The 20,074-nt window shown below is 38.1% G+C and overlaps 2 protein-coding genes across 3 annotated transcripts in view; both read right to left on the reverse strand.

Moving 5' to 3' along the window:
- Positions 1–10,994, reverse strand: part of recql5 (RecQ helicase-like 5) — a 23,194-nt gene extending 12,200 nt beyond the window's left edge. The window contains exons 1-8 of one of the 2 annotated variants that reach the window (XM_026207418.1): positions 10,310–10,994; positions 9,886–10,007; positions 8,986–9,501; positions 7,815–7,911; positions 7,590–7,701; positions 4,808–4,970; positions 4,636–4,718; positions 3,403–3,462 (exon numbers count right to left, since the gene is read on the reverse strand). In XM_026207418.1, the coding sequence (XP_026063203.1) occupies positions 3,438–3,462; positions 4,636–4,718; positions 4,808–4,970; positions 7,590–7,701; positions 7,815–7,911; positions 8,986–9,501; positions 9,886–10,007; positions 10,310–10,403 (1,212 nt within the window). In that variant the 5' untranslated portion in view covers positions 10,404–10,994 and the 3' untranslated portion in view covers positions 3,403–3,437. Of the gene's footprint in view, positions 1–3,402; positions 3,463–4,635; positions 4,719–4,807; positions 4,971–7,589; positions 7,702–7,814; positions 7,912–8,985; positions 9,502–9,885; positions 10,008–10,309 lie in introns of those variants that run through there. The other variant, XM_026207417.1, reaches the window with a different exon arrangement.
- A 331-nt stretch (positions 10,995–11,325) lies between these two features.
- Positions 11,326–19,734, reverse strand: LOC113046584 (E3 ubiquitin-protein ligase TRIM69). The gene is made up of 10 exons (XM_026207419.1): positions 19,592–19,734; positions 17,450–17,550; positions 16,524–16,622; positions 15,670–15,771; positions 15,371–15,505; positions 15,072–15,209; positions 14,939–14,990; positions 14,759–14,785; positions 14,601–14,627; positions 11,326–13,188 (listed from the first exon to the last, which is right to left on the reverse strand). Exons 2-10 carry the CDS (start codon positions 17,507–17,509, stop codon positions 12,629–12,631), a joined length of 1,200 nt encoding a protein of 399 aa, XP_026063204.1. The 5' UTR covers positions 17,510–17,550; positions 19,592–19,734; the 3' UTR covers positions 11,326–12,628.
- Between the last annotated feature and the right edge of the window lie 340 nt (positions 19,735–20,074).

The raw sequence follows: 20,074 nt of genomic DNA on the forward strand, positions 1-20,074 counted from the left end.
AGATGACATTAAAATATTTTATTTAAAGGGTTAGTTCACCCAAAAATTTAAATTATGTAATTAATAACTCACCATCATGTCGTTCCAAACCAGTAAGCCCTCCATTTATCTTAGGGACACAGTTTAAGATATTTTAGATTTAGTCAGAGAGCTCTCAGTCCCTCCATTGAAGCTGTGTGTAAGGTCTACTGTCCATGTCCAGAAAGGTAATAAAAACATCATCAAAGTGGTCCATGTGACATCAGAGGGTCCGTTGGAATTTTTTGAAGCATCGAAAATACATTTTGGTCCAAAAATAGCAAAAACTACAACTTTATTCATCATTGTCTTCTCTTCAGTGTCTGTTGTGTGAGTGAGTTCAAAACAAAGCAGTTTAGTGATATCCGGTTCGCGAACTAATCATTCGATGTAACCGGATCTTTTTGAACCAGTTCACCAAATCGAACTGAATTGTTTTAAATGATTCGCGTCTCCAATACGCATTAATCCACAAATGACTTAAGCTGTTAACTTTTTTAATGTGGCTGACACTCCCTCTGAGTACAAACAAACATATATCCCAGAGTAATTCATTTACTCAAACATTACACTGACTGAACTGCTGTGAAGAGAGAACTGAAGATGAACACTGAGCTGAGCCAGATAACGAACAATAGACTGACTCGTTCACGAGTCAAGAACCGTTTCTGTCAGACGCGTCCGATTCGTGAACCGAGGAGCTGATGATACTACGCATGTGTGATTCAGCGTGAAGCAAACCGACACACAGAGCATCTGAACCGAACTGATTCTTTTGGTGATTGATTCTGAACTGATTCTGTGCTAGTGGTATGAGCCCAGGGAAACCCGAAGGCTTGAATCAAGGGCGATCATCGCCAATGACGTCATTACGTCGAGCGCAAAAGAACCAGTGAACCGTTTTCTTCTTTCACAATGTCCTCAAACCACTAAGTTTTACCCATTCGTCAGCAAGCAAAACTATGGAACATAAAAGAAGATAATTTGAAAAATATCTCATCATTCATAGTAGAAATGAAAGTCATTGGTAACCAAAACAGCTTTGTTACCAACAGTCTTCAAAATAACTTCCTTAATGTAAGGGTGTGGAGGGTGGGGGTCTGACCCTCCTAAAGAAGACTTTATCCCCATTGATGGCCGTTAAAACTAGATGTGGGGGGTCAGGTAGAAAGAAGGATAGCCTACGCATAATTTGGAGATTTACTCGTAAAATTAAGTTGCATTTCTATAGCCCTAGCTGATTTTAAAATATAATTTTGGCAGCTCCTGAAATGGGTCGTATTAACAGTACCTCGTGGTTGAAGAATACGCTACAGCGCTCATTCAGAGATGTACATTTTTGGCTTGGACGGAGCAAGAACACCTAAAATATTTATGTGTAGATTCAGTCAAGTGATTAAGTTTACCCTCTTCAGCTTAATGCTGTTGAATTGAATTTATGGAGCAAACTATTTGCTAAAAAAACCATAACATTAAAAGCACCAGATCTGAAAGTTGCATGTGTTACTTTCAGATTCATCATTGGCTGGTAGAAAGACAAAAATAGGTTACATAAAAGTTTTTACCTAAAAAAAAAAAAAAAAGATAAGGTACAGGTGTAAATAGTTGCTTTTTAGGCACACTGCCAGTAATTTCACCAGTGAAAATACAAGCCCTCGGAGAACTGCTGTGTCTCAGATTAAACACACGGTGATGTTTCATTAATGAATCCATGTTTTTAAATGATTAGAGTGAATCAATGATTCAGTGAACCATTCACAAAGACATTCACTTGCTTCGTTTCTGAATGAATCAGCCATTTGAACGAATCAAATTAATGAATGATCATTTAAATATGCTCTCTATTCATATCAAATTTGAGCATACACCAAAACGGCATGTCTGGTCTTTATCCCATAGACAAACAGATATAAAAACTAGAAACAGCTGATTCAACAGAATGGAGTCACAGTGCTCTGCTAAACTTTTACTGATGGTAGAAAGAGATCAGACAGAAATACACACTTGTGGTAAGATTCAATTACGGGGCGATCGAAACTTATTTTAAAAAGGAAAAATCCAAGAGGAATGATTCTTTCATCAGCAGGGTTTATTTTATACTGTGATGGCGCACCCACAGGCATCTGTCCTGCTGGAAACACCCTCCGCAGCAGAAGTTTAACGACCAGCTTCTATCTCTCTCTCAGTCTCTTTCTCTCTATCTCTCCATCTCTCTCCGTCTAGCTGCTTTAAAAAAATACCACTGAACACAACAGGAAGACAAGGTTTCATTACAGGAAACATTATGCCCTGACTCAGTGCTGAAATACGGCCATTAAACTGAATAACTGCCAACACATACACTGCCAACACCATGAGACCAGTTATTCTATTAAACATCAGTCTTAAATGCTTATAGAGTTAAATAAGCCACCTGTGAACAGATGATGAGTCGATCAACAGCAGCTGCAGTGTAGGCTAATCTAAAACCTCAAATGTGCTAATACAACGCTTTTAAGACACGGGAAATGTCTCTGTCACATGTTTTATTTTATCACATCGTATCTGCAGGCTTTTTTTTTTTATCCACCACATTTACACACTTGTGCCATGCAAAAATATGGGTCTATTTTCACGTTACTCGAAACAAAAACATTAGCCGGGCTAACTGAGAAAAAGCTATACGTGCCTAACAACGCCCCTCAGCTGTTATAAATTCACTGTAAACCACAGCTTCACGGGGCTTATAGCTTTTATAAAACAGGTATTCCATACATATGTAGTAAGGTTTCACAGAATAAAACAGAGCAAATAATATAATAATAAAAAAAATTCTTCCACTGAACAATGTAGTTCCTCGGAATCAGTTGTGCTTGCAATAAAGTGGTTGCCGAGCAACACACAAACGTAAACAAAGGTGTATGTGGAGTAATTAACAACAGTTCGGACCGCAGCTCAGCCAATCAGAATCAAGGACCAGAACAAACCGTTGTATAAGAGCAAATTAATTCTCGGCCTTCTTTCGGATCGGCAGATAAGAAACGTCGTATACAAACCAGCGCTGCGTTCACGAAGTTTACTTCATTAGGTATCGTTACACAGAGGTAAGATACAAAGAAAGTGCCATGTAAACTGTTCTGAAGACAGTCTGTTCCCTTCAGAAATACATTCTTTAATCATATAACAATCTATACAGTTATCAAATCAGTTGTTTTCCAGAGAGAAATGTAAGTCTACATCTGACTCAGTGGGTCTCACGGTCACTAATCTTTGTCTGTATTTCGACCGCAGTCAGAATGAGCGCTTCAGAGGAAATCACGGGGATCCTCCAGAACGTCTGGACCAAACTGCAGGCTCTTCCTCAAGCCCACCCGCTCACGCAGACGGCGTTTCTCATCCTCCTGCTGTTCTTCTGTAAGCTCCCCGTCACTACACCATCATTACATCTCCGCGCCGGGGCCACATCTGCAGTCATTTTGGAAGAGGTTTATTTGAACACAAGGCGGAGGACTTATGAGAGCTTCTACTGCGATTAAAGGCTTCCACCCAGCGCACATCCATACTTAGCTGGCTATTTTAGTGAGGGCACAACACTTAAACTGACATTACAAACTCTAACAAGCAGTTGACTGTAAATGTGGGAGGATGTATGGTAAAGTTTCAGGTTTCTAACATCACAAATCCAAGATTTGAGTCGTTCCACAGATCGGACTCGATGCACTTTCTAGTTGGAAAGGATGTCTTGAGATCTGAATGTTTTTATGGTCTCTTTTACTGTACAATAATCTCAAAAGATCACGAAAAATCTGATTCCTCATGATACGACAACAACAGCCCACATTAGACATCACTAGATTTCATTAAATTCCTAAAAACTGTCAGAAGCCACTCATTAGATTAGAGCTCTTCCTGAAGAGACAGCAGTCAAATGTTAAGTTAGTTTAGTCAGATGTTGATTAACTCTGTGTTTCGTTCTTCTGCAGTGACGTTCGTGGCTCTGATCGTGACTGGATGTGTTTATGGGCGCTGTGGCTGCTGTACGACAGGGACCAAAAACAGAGTCTCGGCCGTCTGAAGCATGGGCTCAGAAATAAAGAGGAAGATGGCAGCAGACCACAGTGGGCTAAAATAAAATGTGATGGTGGCACACACTTTAAGCTGAATATAAACAACACTCATCAGCGACAGTCCTGAAGCAGATCTTTAAACACAGAAACAAGTGTTTGGCTGAGGAAAATGCTCCCCGTTATTATGAACGTTACAAATAAACACCATATGCCCAATCTCTCTTATTAGGGGAATGCAACCACTATGAACCCTGTGCCAAATACTGTCCTCTGGTGTTTGCTCACACAACTGCAGAGATGAAGAAACCAGCGGGGGACAGTTTTGTGCTGATCAAATGATGCTCATCAAAGAATCAAGAAAAAATAAAAACGTATCAGAAATTATCATATATACAAAAATATATATATAATAACTTGTGCATTTTTATATTGTTTCAAATTATATGTATTAAATGGATATAAAGTGAGCTAGGTATGCATGCATGTTTGTTTTTGAACTTCACTACTCTGTTTTATTAAACATTTATTACACTTTAAATCCAGAATCGGAAGTGTCTGTGTTTGAGCTCACCCTTCTTGTTCACAAAAAGCCACCATTGCCTCGAAGTCCATTAAAGGTGCTTTATCCTGCTCTTTCTCTGATCCTCGCTTCTCCTGAATTCAAAACACACCGTATTTCAGACACAGAGACAGTTTAACTAGTCAGAAGCACGGAGATGTGGAGACTGGATGACCTTCCCAACCTGTTTGCGGCCGATTTCTTTGCGGATGAGGAAGTTGAGCTGATCTCGGTCTTTGGGTGAGTAGTAGATCCTGCAGGACGAGGGCAGTCCGTCTCGTCCAGCTCGTCCCGACTCCTGATAGTAACTGGCCAAAGACTTCGCCAGGTTCCAGTGAACCACAAACCTGGAAACAGACAGATTTACACTTACAAACACAGCACACAGCACTGATGTGTCTACAGATCTACTGAAAGACCCAAGAATTAGTTTAGGCACTAGCGATGAAATGATCAGTCGACATTACTGACAACATAAAATTGTCTATAAATATTTTATTTAGGGCGATTTGACCTAAAATCAAAACCTCATTTATTTGGACATTCTACCTCAATTATGATTACTGAACAATTATTATTTTATTCTTTTTGAACTTAGTTCAAGGTTTGTACTGTAAACATACTCCGCTATTAAAGGTGAGATTTTTTTTAATGAAAGAGTTCATTTCATATCTTAAATTTTTTTTGTAAACAAAGAGAACTGAAACTGATGAGCAGTGCTGCGTGTAAAAGTTTAAATTCTTTTAAAGTGCCATTCATGTGTGAGACAAAATAACATGAGCACAATGGTTACATTCATATAGCGTTGACTATATTAGCATGCTTTTAAAGGAACACTCCACCGTTTTTTGAAATAGGGCTTATTCACATTATTTCCTACATTTAGATAGGTGGGCAAATGCATTTTTGTGTCAGTGCATGCATTGTTTTAGTTTGACTGGGTCGGCGTTAGCTTAGCTTAGCACAATGAATGGAATCCTTTGTTGCCAGCTAGCATGGCCTGAGTAAAAGGGATCAAAAAAATAAAAAAAACCCACCTAATTACTTCTTGTGGCCTGCGTATTCACAACGAGTACAAATAGCGATCCAGATTAACACTAGGCGATTTCCTAGGCAGATATTGACTTGGGACTATTTTATGGGGAAGCACAGAAGAAAGCACTGCTACTTCGGCGCAGAGATATCACGCAACACATGAAAACATCAACTCTATGTGAATACAGGTATAATATGGGTCGATCTATACATGCGTCATGATTAAAATAATCACTTACTCTGTGGACAGCTGTCCATTTGGTCCATTCGGCGTGGGGCGTTTTTTCCAGTTCATTTGTCACACCGGAAAAAAAAATCGAGTACTGCAGAATGGATCAGCGCCGTGAAATCCTCTGTAGATGTGACACAACTTCGGGCAAGCTCATCTTGATCTGACGTGTTGAGCCTGGTCATCAATGGCAAAAACATATCCCACTCTCTACAGCAAAGACACTCTATTTCCGTCGGCATAGATTGGCATATTCCCCCACATTCACACCACCAGTTCATGTTGGCTCTCATCCTCACGTCCTCAGGCTGTTGAGCGATCTCAACCTCCTCCTCCTGTCGTTCTATTTCCAAAGCACGCAGCTCGTCTTCTGTAAACTCTGGTTCAAATAGGTATGGTTCTGGTTCTTGACTGTCTGAGAATTCACCCTCTTCGTCTCTCTCAAAATTAGCCATGTTCATCGCCATTCGTGTACTGTAAGGAAAATAGCCAGGCAGGCAGCTACTATTCACGCCGGTGTGTTGACGGAAGTCGTGGGATTTCATGTGTTGCGTGATTCTCTACGCCGAAGTAGCAGTACTTCGCCTAAGTAGCAGTGCTTCGCCTGTGCTTCCCCATAATATAGTCCCATGTCAATATCTGCCTAGGAAATCGCCTAGTGTTAATCTGGATCGCTATTTGTACTCGTTGTGAATACGCAGGCCACAAGAAGTAATTAGGTGGGGTTTTTTATTTTTTTTGATCACTTTTACTCAGGCCATGCTAGCTGGCAACAAAGGATTCCATTCATTGTGCTAAGCTAAGCTAACGCCGACCCAGTCAAACTAAAACAATGCATGCACTGACACAAAAATGCATTTGCCCACCTATCTAAATGTAGGAAATAATGTGAATAAGCCCTATTTAAAAAAACGGTGGAGTGTTCCTTTAAGGGAAAAGTAGTAATAGGATAAAAACAAAAAAAAATGAAATAACCTAGATGGGAAAATTACGTTATGAATTTCGGAATCGATTGCTTTTCGATTAACTGTCCAGCCCTATTGATTAGTTTTTTGACCTAATGTGAGATCCTGCAATATTGCAGTTTGAGTAGCGCTGTAGTGCAAGATTGTAAATCAGCCCTCCTGGACACAACTCAAGAGGAAAAGACACAATGCTTTAAACGCAGCTGAATCTGAGGCTGCTGAGTGTTGTTTGGACGAATACGTAATATTTACTGTGCACTTTCCTTTCAATAACAAAATACAACAAATAACGACAGTGGTGTGAAAGCAGCAGTTAAGAACGCATCGGTTTACAGTGATATGGATGTTTGTGCAAGCTCTGCGGTGCATTACGCCAGTAGAGTCCAGGCACAACATGTTTATTTATATAGCGCAGGGATAGGCAACTTCGGTCCTGGAGGGCCACTGTCCTGCAGAGTTTAGGTCCAACCCTAATTAAACACACCTGAACAAGGCAATCAGTGTTTTCGGGATCACTAGATAGATACAGGCAGGTGAGTTTTTATGAGGGCTGAAACTAAACTCTGCAGGATAGTGGCCCTCCAGGACCGGAGTTGTCTATCCCTGATATACCGCTTCATGTAATAGATAACCTTAAATCAAGCAGCTTTACAGTATTATACATGTCAGCGTCACTTTCGGTTAAAACTACAACTTGATTTTCTGTTATAAAGCAATACTTGCAATGCGGGACAGACCTGACATTGGCCTTGTCCACTCCCATACCAAAACTGATGGTGGCCACAATAACAGGCACTTTGTCGGTCATCCAATCAGTCTGACTGTCAGTGCGATCGCCCACCTTCAGACCTGCAGAGAGAGGAAACATTAACCAGAATGAGCTTTCCCTTAAAAACATGCATCATCACACACAATGCCACAATCATCCAAAAAGTGTGAAGAGGAAGCAGTGAGGGGTTCACCTGCATGGTAGGGCTTGGCTGGGATTCCTAGTTTAGTCAGCTTATGTGCAACTTCCTCACAACTCTCTCTGGTGCGACAGTAAACAATCCCACAGCCCTGCCGACCAAACAAGATTTAATCAGACTCCGCCTCAAATAAATTACCCGTCCTCTTTATTCTTCTCAAGGATCACAAAAGAAGATGTTTCTCAAAATGCCCGAGCTGCTCTTTTCCAGAAAAGACATAAGTCACCCGCATACTGCTTTCCTATCAATGTAGCTCTCAAATCTCAAATTTAAGTGTTCACACACATTCACATATTGCAAGAAGCGATGATATTAATTCTTGTCAATGATGCCACACGTTGACACACCATAGATGAATGTGTGGGACACGGCCAAATAAAAAAGCCCATGAAAAACTAAAGGAAAAAAATCATGTTCAAAGAATTATATGGGGCTGTTTTGGTATTTTGCTGTACTATTATATAATGTATTATTATTTTTAATAAGCTTTCCTTATTATTTTCAGTTTTCTTTTGAATTGTAGTTTTACAGATTTTGCCATTTTTATTCATTTTATTTAACATTTCTTTTGGCTTTAATGTATTTTAATTCAGTAATTTTAGCACTTCGAATTTATCTTATTTATTTTAGGTAATTTGCCAAGGAAATATTTTTAATTTAACATTATTTTGTCTAACATTTTTTGTCTATTTTTTCTTATTTAATTTCATTAACAAAGAACAATTTAGTAAAAAAATTACAGCACTGAAATGCACTGTTTTGAAAGACTTTTATACTTTTTCAAAAACCTCTATTTTACACTATGTTCAATCAAATGACTCCACCCTCAAAAGGGATTTATTGAAATATTTTGGATCTTTAGAGCAAATATTTGACCAAATGACCAAAAGCCAAATAGCATCATTTATTATAATTCAGAAAATGAAAAATATATAGGTATATCTAAATAATTAAAGTTTGAACTGCATATAACAAAATATCAGTGCAATCTGACAGACACATATGCAAACAAATCATTTTTCCACTGTGATTGTATGCTAAACATTTCAATGCTAAACGTTTGTTTCCAGCAGATGAAAGAAATGTAAACAGGTTCAAGAACAACATGAGGGCGAATAAATACAACTAAAAGAACTTGCTTAACCAAAGAAAGCCAGTGACTGACCTTTTCCGCTGTATTTCCACCCAGAGCCTCTTTGGCAAACGCAAGCAAGTGCACATAAGGATCAGGCAACAGATCCCGGAATATCACGTCATATTTCAAGTTTTTTCGGAAAACAGGAGTGGCAAAGACAAGTGGCGAGCGTAGCTTCAGCGAGCGCTCGATGTCCTGCTGCACTCTCTTGGGTGCTGTAGCCGTCAGCGCTACACACGGGACCCCCTGCAGCCGGGAGCGCAGGTCCCCGAGCTTCAGATAGTCCGGCCTGAAGTCATGACCCCACTGAGAGACGCAATGAGCCTCGTCCACAGCCAGATACGCCAGCAGCCCCCGCGCACACAGCGAGCTCAAGCAGGGCTGGAAGGACGGCGACGCCACCATCTCTGGAGTGATATAGAGCAGCTTGAGCCGGGGACTCTCGCTCTCCAGGTCTGCCAGGATCTGACGCCGCTCAGCCGGGGGGAGTTTGGAGTTGATGGACCGCGCAGGAACATTCAGAGCTTTCAGGTGCTCCACTTGATCCTGAAGCAGCAAAAACACAGAGTGTGTCATCATGAAGAAACACAACCGTCAAAAGAGTCTTTATTACTCATCACAGGAAAACTGGTTATCTGGCTATCCTAACTGCTTGTTTTCTTTTTATTTATTATTAAAAAAAAAGGATTCATTTCAGGTGATCTATTGCTTCTATTGTCCTCATTTGTAAGTCCTTTTGGATAAAAGCATCTGCTTAATGACTAAATAATGTGATGTACATGTAATGTAAATACTCTTTTATACATATGTTTAGCCAGTAAATCTATGTATCTCTGGGGAAGCCATGATTAGATATCCACTGGTGGCCTGCTCTAATGCTAATGCCTCCAGCTTATCCATGATAGACACATGTCTGTAGATGGGATTGACCTGGATGAGTGCGATCAGAGGAGAGATGACCAGAGTGATGCCACTGGCCACAAGAGCAGGCAGCTGATAACACAGAGACTTCCCCGCTCCAGTGGGCATCAGGACAAACACATCCCTGTCACCTGCGAGGGAGCACACACACACACACACAGAGAGAGGGAGAGGGAGAGAGAGAGAGAAAACAAACACACAAGCACACACACACATATATATATATATATATATACATATATTACATACACATACACACGCACACACATATATATTTATTGATTTATACACACATACATCTTGAAACAGCACCACTGTACTGTGGCTGTCATTATCACTGACTCATTTGACGTTAACCATCAGCTGTACTAGCATTCAGCTAACTCTGGCATTTATTTCATATCATAACAATCCAGTGTTAGTGTGTCTTCACCCTTTATCACCGCGTTCACGGCATCTTCCTGCTGCTGAGATCGAAACTGGTCGAATCCGAAGTGTGTCTTTAAAGCCCGGTGAATGGCACTCATAACTACAGCCACAACATCAACATTCACTCAACTTTCAGTCAACTCTGCGGCGCACCGAGATGATGTCATGCAGCTCTGACGCAAATATTCCGCGTTCCTTTCTATTCCCTTTCAACGATCTTAAAATTTTATATCTGTTATATGTGTACCCCTTTATTTTTTGTTTATGTTCTAATTGGTGTTAAGTATTTGTTTGCTTGTTTATGAAGGAAAAAAAAAAAGGATCTTAAAATTTGGTTTATACTCCCATAAGTAAATATGAATTCTCCCACCATAAACGATGTATTAAGGGGGTTAACAACGCTTTCTGTTTTAGAAAACAAAAGCATCTTTGCTTAGACCATTTAGCCTAATGTTTGGATCATATTGTAGCCATATTGGAGAAAAGTTTCATTCATAAATGGTGGTTTGTGAAGATACCCCTTTGAAATATTTAAAAAACTAATTACATCAATTTTCAGAAGCATAGGACAGAATAATAATAATAAAAAAACACCAGTTGTTTGATTTAATTGTAAAATATAATTTGTCAGATGTAGCCTAGATGCCACTTCTGTCTTCCTTCCTTTCTTTCTTTCGTCCTAATCAGCCCAGTGCACACTGGATGTAAATCTTTTGCTTTACACTTTATTTTTAAAGTATTAATGTATAAATATATAAATCTATACATACAAATATTAAGATGTACGTGTACAATTGAGGTGTGATACATAAAAATCCAACTTTAAATGTAATTAAATGACCAAATTTGATATTATTTTTGCAAATATTATTAATTCTGATCATTATAAATTAATCACTCTGAACGTGTCAGACTCATCTCCACTAGAATAAATGAATCTCATGATGCACATAATTATGTAATCTTTGCATTAAGTACACAAGCAACATTCAAAATAAAATCTGCGTGAACACACAGGACTGAATTCACTTTGATTTATTATTCACATAAAGTGCATTTCATGTGGTGATTTGAGTTTGTCAAATGAATATGAAAGTGCAGACAGAGCAGGCAAACACTTTGTTATAATAAGGTGCAGACAGCAGCAGGTGCAGAAGGACCACAGAAGCAGCAGCTGAAAGAGATCCTACACTTACACATCTTGATGGAGGTACTAGTCGTGAATGCTGTGAATCACTGTCAATCACTACGAACTGACCCAGTGGTTTATCTAATGCTAATGAAGTCTAGAACAATGATTCTCAACTGGTTTAGCTTCAGGACCCAAGTTTAACATCAGCTGACCCAACACATTTCTTTATTGCCCAAAAATAGACCTTAGCATCAAATACGCAAACATCTAAATCATACTACCAAATGCTAAGACTCAAAATTTCGTGAAATTATTAACATAGCAGCTAACAGGAAATGTTCTCAGATGGTTGAACAAGGTTATGGCAGCGTTCTCTCAAAAGTCACGAACCAAAGTTCTTCCAGAAACATTAATAGAATATTTGTTTAAAGTCATCCGGACTTTAATAATGTTCTCAAAACATTAGCATGCAGAACATCATGTATAGACTGGATGTTCATCTAATTGTTGCTACTTATAGTTTCAGACGGTTTTGAGAACATTCCCGTAATGTCTGCGAAATTATAAGATGGCATGTTCCCTTAATATTTTTTCTAACCTTCACATAACCGTCTGTTTCGAAAAACATTTACATAGCTTAATGAGTAGTTAGCAAAATGTTTTCAGAATATAGTTTTGATAGCTTGAATGGTATTGGCTGAAGAAGAAAATAGTTTTTTGTTTTTGTTTTTTTTAAATCGTGGTTTGAAGTTTGATTGTTTCTCACTCAGTGGGAAACAACATTACCCATGATTCTACAGAGAAAAATCTCCACCAATCAGGGAACTGAAACAAGCAAATCGTGTCAAAATAATTCTTTAGCACCCACCCATTACAATGAAGCACTGCAAATTACGTAATGGCTCACAAATGCTCTACTAAAATATTGTTATTTACTTGGCTATATCATTCACAATGCTTCATGGGATTGTAGACCTTTCTAAGCAGAGTTTGTAAAGTTATGATTCACCTCAAAGCAAATTGGTTTGGTTCGTGACTTAAATCACTTCACAAATTCCCTATGGGTAAAAATATGAAGCAAAATCCTTGCATTTGTGACCCTATCTGTACAAATGGCAACGCATTAAGCTCCAGTTGAGAACCACTGGTCTAGAGATTAAGCACTGGGCTCTGGTTGGATTGGGTTGGGTCTCAACCCCACAGGCAAATGGCGGGACACATGCAGTGGTTCCTGTTCCCGGGGGATCTGATCACCAGATCTTTCACGATCTCCACCGTTCCGAAGAGAGGGAAGAGCTTTTCGTCAAATGTCTCGTTGTAGGTGTAGATGTGGGAGTGGTTCTCCGCGTCGTAGAAGGACAGCTGGCCCTGGTCGTAGTCTAGGTAGATGCCCACCTTTCGAGGAATCAAGGCGGCCGGGAGGGCAGTGAACGGCACGGTGAGGGCCTTCAGCTCTGTGCCGCGCTCTAGACGCAGGGTCAGGTAGCCAGTATTGGTGTTCAGGGACTTGAAGCCCTTACGCAAGGCGGACTCTTTGGCCACGCCGATGCGCCAGTCCATTTCTCCCACATCCACCTCCCAGTACTGGCGGCCAGAGGCGAAGCCTTCGGTTCCCACCGCACACCACCAACCGTCGAAGCGCTGGTGATAGTTGGGCTCATCTTTGCGCTCGAAACCGCAGCGCATGCGCTTCTCGTCCTCGGATATCAGCAGGTCAGGGTTGGCCGTGTCCAGGTCAAGGGTCACCTCCACTATGATGGAATGAATGGAAGGTTGTGACTAATGTGTAATCAGTTTTACAAACTATCAATCAATAGCTATGTTTCCATCCAAACATGCAAATTTTACTTATGCGCAAACCTGGAATATCACAAAAACATTTGCGAATAAAGACTGTTTCAATCCAATGAGTCAAAGAGAACTAAATCGTCACTTCCTGGTAAACTGGCACTAAATATCTCTAAGAAAACTAGGAGAAGCCACTAAATGTATTCATTTTCAAATATGATAAATTACTTAAGCCTCAGAACTGTTTGGGAACGCAGTCAAATAAGACAGTAATTATACCGCAATACTTTGAGGACAAACTTTGCTCAGGCATTTCAGAACGACCAAAACAACTGTGAACGAGATCGGTCTGATGCCAGTCAAACCATCCTGTCTCACAGTGCAAAGTCACATGAATTTTTCAATGCACATGAAGGAATTTATTCGGTAAATGTGTTTCTCATTTTTTCTTATCAGACAAAAAGTTTATCCTACTCAAACTTTACTGTAAGATTTTTTTTTTTTTACTTTTATGAATGTATGCGCGTCTTGGATTTTCCGGTTTTACGCAATATTCCAAAAATGTGCATAAAAATAGGTGGATGGAATGAAAACTAGGCTAACGAAAATGGCAGTGTTTCAAAACCTAGAGAGCTGCTTATGTAGGCAGATTTTAGAAGGATCATAAAAGATGGCAATGTAATATCTTTAGACAAAATTATAAATTCTTAACTCAACTATCTAAAATTTATGTATACTCTATTTAGAATTAAAACCAAATTCTATCCACTTCACAAATACTATGTATACTGGTATGTGATGCTATATTGTAATCCCCTAATGCATTATGACAAGATTGTGGATTACTTGAAATAGTAGGCTATTTTGGTAGCTTTCAGTTAAATTACAAGTACATAGTTCAATCTACAATTCTAAATTCATTAAAAAAAATGTAAATATAAACATTTAAATATTTTGTTTAGGTAAGATTATATTTTGAATGAACACTTTTATTTAACAAGGATGTGTTAAATTGATGACAAATGTAAAAACATTTATAAAATGAAAAAAAATGTTTCTATTTCAAATTAGTGCTTTTCATTTGATCCTTCAATTCTTCAGCAAATCCTGAAAAAATGTATCATGTTTTCCAAAAACATATTAACATACATACATACATTTTTCAACACTGATAATAATAATACATTTCATAAGTAACAAATCAGCATATTAATATAATTTCTGTAGGATCGTGTGACACTGAAGACTGAAAATTCAGCTTTGCATCACAGGAATAAATTACATTTGAAAATATATTCCCATACGACACACTGATTTTAAATTGTAATAATATTACTGATTTTTAGAGTATTAAATAAACAAACAAACGTCTTACCTCCTGCTTCACTGATCCAGTCCCACACTAAATAAAAGAAAAGCAACAGTTAGCTCAAGTTCACAGTGAGTCTTAATATTCAATCCACCCTATAATTGAAAAACAGTCCAGAATATCTATTCAAATTTTCAAAAGAGAAACATTAACACATGACTCACCCACATGAGGAATATATGGAGTGGCACCTAAGCCAAAAACAAAAAACAGAAGGGGCTCTCAGCAAGATGTTTTAATACCAGGCATTATATTTTCGATACATGAACAAAGTCGTTTACAGAATAACTGAAATCATTTGTCTTATGTTCATGATACTCAAGAAACTGACGAGATGATCAGACCTATTTTCTGGCTCCTCTGTTTCCACATAAGCCACTTCTGCGGAATCTTCTCCTAAACACACAAATAAATCAGGTTTATGTTAGAGTAAATGAATTTGCCCTCTGAATTAAACTCATGTTGTGGTCTTCACACCTTGTCTAGTTCTTTGTTGATCAGCATCCAGAGCAGCAGCTCCATGGCCGACTGCAGGGTGGCCATCCGACCTTTCTTCCAGTGATTCTCAAAGTCATCCAAAGCTGCCACCACCTGCTCTCCAGGCCACACACTTTGCTACACAGGAAAGCGGGAATAAATGATGCAATTTTTTACACTCAACATAACTGAAATGCAACTGTTAAAGGAATAGTTCACACTAAAAATAATAGAATTTAGAACGTTCCAATTAAAAACATGTAACCCCAGTGAATGTGTTTGTGTGTGTGTGTGTGTACCTCAGGTTGAGCCCTCAGGTCTTTGGTCCAGGTGAGAATGACTCTCCTGGCGCTCTCCATGTCCTGCTCACTGCTCAGAGCCAGATCCTTCCAGTCACTTCTCTCTGGCCATCCATCAGTCAGCATTGGTCTTTTCTGTTTGGATAATATTTGGTGACACTAGTTCTGGCAAGCTAGTGAGATGCTACATAAACAGTCTTTTAAGGAGTCCAAAAAGCACATTCATTTGCAGCAATTTGGTTCCAATGGTTACATTGGCAATAGAGTAAAGGTTTAATAGGTATAAATGAGTGTCTTGCCTTGCTCTCGAGGAGCGATGCCCACTCCAGAATGAAGGCCCTGCAGGTGAGAGAGGGCCACACGTCCTCACCCTGGGAGATGTTCTCCAACACCTCTGACCTCTACGGTCCCCAGGAGACAAGAAAACACACATGTGCCATCAGTTCAGGTCCTGAATTTACTGAACAAGGAACTGAATTTCACAAATGCAGAATATCTTAAAAATCAAGTAAACCAAACAACACGTTGAGGTCAACATCTGAAAACAACAGGGTTTGTTAAGTTAAAATTCTACTTTCATATTACTGCAGCTAATTTAGTTTTAATGGAGAAATTCAATTTGATATATAAAAATTGGAATATCTAACAAGCAACATGACCATCCAACGAGTCAAAGAGAACAAAATCGTCACTTACTGGTAAACTGGCACTATACATCATTAAAAAAACTAGGAGAAGCTACTAAATATAATAATTGTCATATATAATAAATAACTCGCATCTCAGAATGAGCAGAAACAATGAATGCAGTTATTGCTTTCCGAGGTAGATGCTGCTGTTTGGGAATGCAATCGTTTAACAGTTCTGAGAGGCAATTATACAGAAATACTTTGACGACAGACTTTGCTCTGGCATTTTCTGAATGACCATATAACATTTCCATCTCCCGTTATTCTCATTAAACCATTTCAGAAAAAGTCAAACATCGCCTCAAGCGAGCGTGAAAACCTTTTTGCGAATTAAGGCATTTTTATTCAAAATTCAGCGTTTCCATCACTCGATTCTGATGCGATACTTTAAAATGCACATAAAAGCAGGGTGATGGAAACCCAGCTATTGAATGTCTCTCTCGGTTCAGTTTCAGAGGCTGTACCTGACAGACGCGTCCCAGATCCTTGGCCAGGTCAACAATGAACTGCTGGCTCTCGTCCAGTGGTTCTCTCTTCTCATTTTTCACCTTCTTACGAAACTCCTGAATGAATACATTCATTAAATGTTATATGGATCTTGGTAAATGCTAAAAATTCAAAGCTATTTCAAGGCTAGTCTCAGTGATGGACAGCCCCCAGGCCCTATTCATGACACACAAATTCATCAAATAAATCGATCTGTGCATATTACTTCTGTGTTGACAGATATAGTCAGACTGACGACACATTAAAATGAAACAAACTGTGATCGGTCTCTTTTTTTGTCATTCATTAAGTTTCTTGTCTGAACTACCCTGCTAGACACCATTATAAAATGTTAATGGTTTTGTTGGTTATAATGAGACTTGTGTTGGTTTTAATGGACCCTGTGGGTTTGGTCGCTTTCTGGTGGCTTGTTAAAACCACTGAATCCTAATGGAATATGTCCCAAAACACACTACAGATGGTTAAAAAAAAACTGATGGTTTGTAATGATTGTAATGGTATTTGTATTGTTTTTTTTGTTTTTTTTTAGCAGAATGTGGACCAGAATGTATTTAAGTTAATATGTCTACGTGAAACTATTTCAGCATGTTGTCAGTTCAGTCAGGTTCAAAGGTTTTTCATTAAGGTTACAGCAAACAAACAAGAACAGTGGTTCATTCAGATGCAACTCATGCGTGGTCTACTTCCTGTGTCTTTGTCTCCTGTTAATGAGCAGCTGAAGACTCACAGCTATTGAAATCGCTCACAATGACCAGCTAAAAGAGACTTTTATCTCACTTTTCGACTAAAGGATAGACAACACTTTTTGAAACAATACTTTCATTCTGTTATTATGTCACTTTATCTAAGACGAAAAGACTGACAGCATATTTTTGCAAGGCACCTTAAACTTCTCGGTGAGGTTCTTGGTTGGTTCGACCAGAAACTGAAGACACTGCATCATGGTGGCTGCAGTTCACACAAATCCTTCACCAGAGGAAATAACTACAGCAAAGACAGGAAATGACAAAGCTTTTCTGTCAAAACACACAGGTCAATTAAAGGTTTTTCTTACTGAGTGGTAGACAAACCTAATTTAAACTTCAAAAACAATGTGTCAACCCAGCAGACTGCATGCTGACTTTGACAAGAGCTAATGATTAAACACTAAGTAGATATATAAGACTGATTTATATGACCAAAACATACAACATACAACATACAACATACAACCACATCTTGAAAAATAAATGTGCTTAATTGTATTGAAGGTGTACTAAAAAAGTATATATGTGACTCTGGAGCACAAAAGCAGTCTTAAGTTGCTGGGGTACATTTATATCAATAGCCAACAGTACATTGTATGGATCAAAATGATAGATTTTTATTTTATACCAAAAATCATTAGGATAAGATCATGCTCCATTAAGATATTTTGTAAATTCCCTACCATAAATATATCAAAACATAATTGTTGATTAGTAATATGCATTGCTAAGAACTTCTTTTGGACAACTTTAAAACTGATTTTCTAAATATTTAGATTTTTTTGCACCCTTCGATTCCAGATTTTCAAATAGTTGTATCTCAGTCAAATATTGCCCGATTCTCATTTATTCAGCTTTTAAGAGATGTAAAAATCCTCAATTTAAAAAAAGGACCATTATGACTGGTTTTGTTGTCCAGGGTCACATTTTTCAAACTATATTTGGAAATAATATAATAATGAAATAAAAGGCCACTTTAAGTGCACTTAAAGATCATATACTTTCATGGCTGTTATGAAACACTTAAGTACACTTTTTTTTTAATTTGCACTTTGATATGACTAACATTTCAAAAGAAATTACATTCAAGTATATTTTAGTTGATCATAAATTTTATTTATTTTGTCAGTACATTCAGCAGTTAATTTTAACCAAATTTCAATGCAACAGAATTATAAAATTACATATTGATTATGAGATCTTACTTAAGTGGGTTGAAAAGCATTGAAAAGGTGGGTTTATTGTTTTGTTTTTGTTTGTTTGTTTGCAATGGCATTTAATATAAATGTAATTATAAAAATTTTTTATTGAATGTAATATATATATATATATATATATATATATATATATATATATATATATATATATATATATATATATATAATGTTGGACATTAAGCTCACTAAAAAAATTAATACTATGCAAAAGCTCATTTTGTTCAGTATTTCATTATTAGAGGACACGTGACTGAGGAGAGCACACGTGACTCAAAGCTGTGACGATCATGAGCAGCGTGCGGTGGAGGATTATCCAAACAACAAGGTTAAAGACATTACAATCGAACTTATAGTAATAAAACATAGACAAAGAGGAAGAATATAGCACCCCTGCTCATTTGGAGTAGGCTAATTCTATCAGAAATTAAATCTCTTAAATCAGAGTCATTTCATATAGCTTAGATTAATATTTTTGTTTGATATTTTGATATTATACAGTATTCAAGCTAATACAACAAAATTAATATTAAATCATATGAAATGATTATAACTAAATCCCAATTATATCTGTTGTATCATTTCTGAGAACAGACGGGTAAGACTTCAAAACTGTCTTAGACAAAATTGTCTAGGATGCTTTATTAAAAGGGCTCGTTAAAATTAGATTTTACATGTCATCATTGTAATGGAGTTCAAAAAGCATATATAAATATCATCGTGCATGTTAATATAATACAAATCTGATAAATGTAATTCTGCCACGCGTCTGGAGCTGAATGAATCCTGGAAGAGACGCATGACTTTGCTGCACTGCACAAGCTCTGTCATGTTTATTGATGAGCTAATGCCCTTGAACGACATTCTCAAGACAGTCCGACTCCCAGACAACAGATCTGACATGATCTTCACACTGCGAGCGTGTGCATGTAAACAATGCCATGATGCGTTTTCATGACGCACATGAGAAAACAACGTGCTGCACAAGGTTTGCAAAAAAATAGACATAGAGAAAATAAATCAGCATGCATATCATCATATGTCTGTGTGCATTCATCACTGTACCTGTGAGAGTGCGCTGTGTCGCAGGATGGATCCTTCCACTGATAAAGTCGTGCAGCGAGTCAGAGGAGAATGAATGCTGCAGCGAATACTTGACCTTGTTTACGTACAGTGACTTCGCAGAGCCGAACACGAGCCGAGCGTCATTCGGGCTTTTCCGGAAACCTGATGCGGAATGAAAGCGGCGCCATGTTTATTGTGGCCTAAAATAGTGAGTCTTGTCGTATAGATGATTATAAATGTTATTTTCTTTTCTTTTCTTTTCTTCGAACTTTATAAAAAGAAGAACACAGTTATATGGTCCTCAAAATCAAAAGTAGTCTATAATAAATGTGAATAAACATGTGAATTTGAGAATTTCGCCAAAGTTTGTTTAATTATTTATTTATTGAACGTTAGCTGTCTATGGAGGATCAGAAAGCTTTCGGATTTCATCAAAAATATATTGATTTGTGTTCTGAAGATAAAAAAAGGTCTTATGGGTTT

This window comes from Carassius auratus, chromosome 28 (assembly GCF_003368295.1).
Source record: "Carassius auratus strain Wakin chromosome 28, ASM336829v1, whole genome shotgun sequence".
Classification (NCBI taxonomy): Eukaryota; Metazoa; Chordata; class Actinopteri; order Cypriniformes; family Cyprinidae; genus Carassius; species Carassius auratus.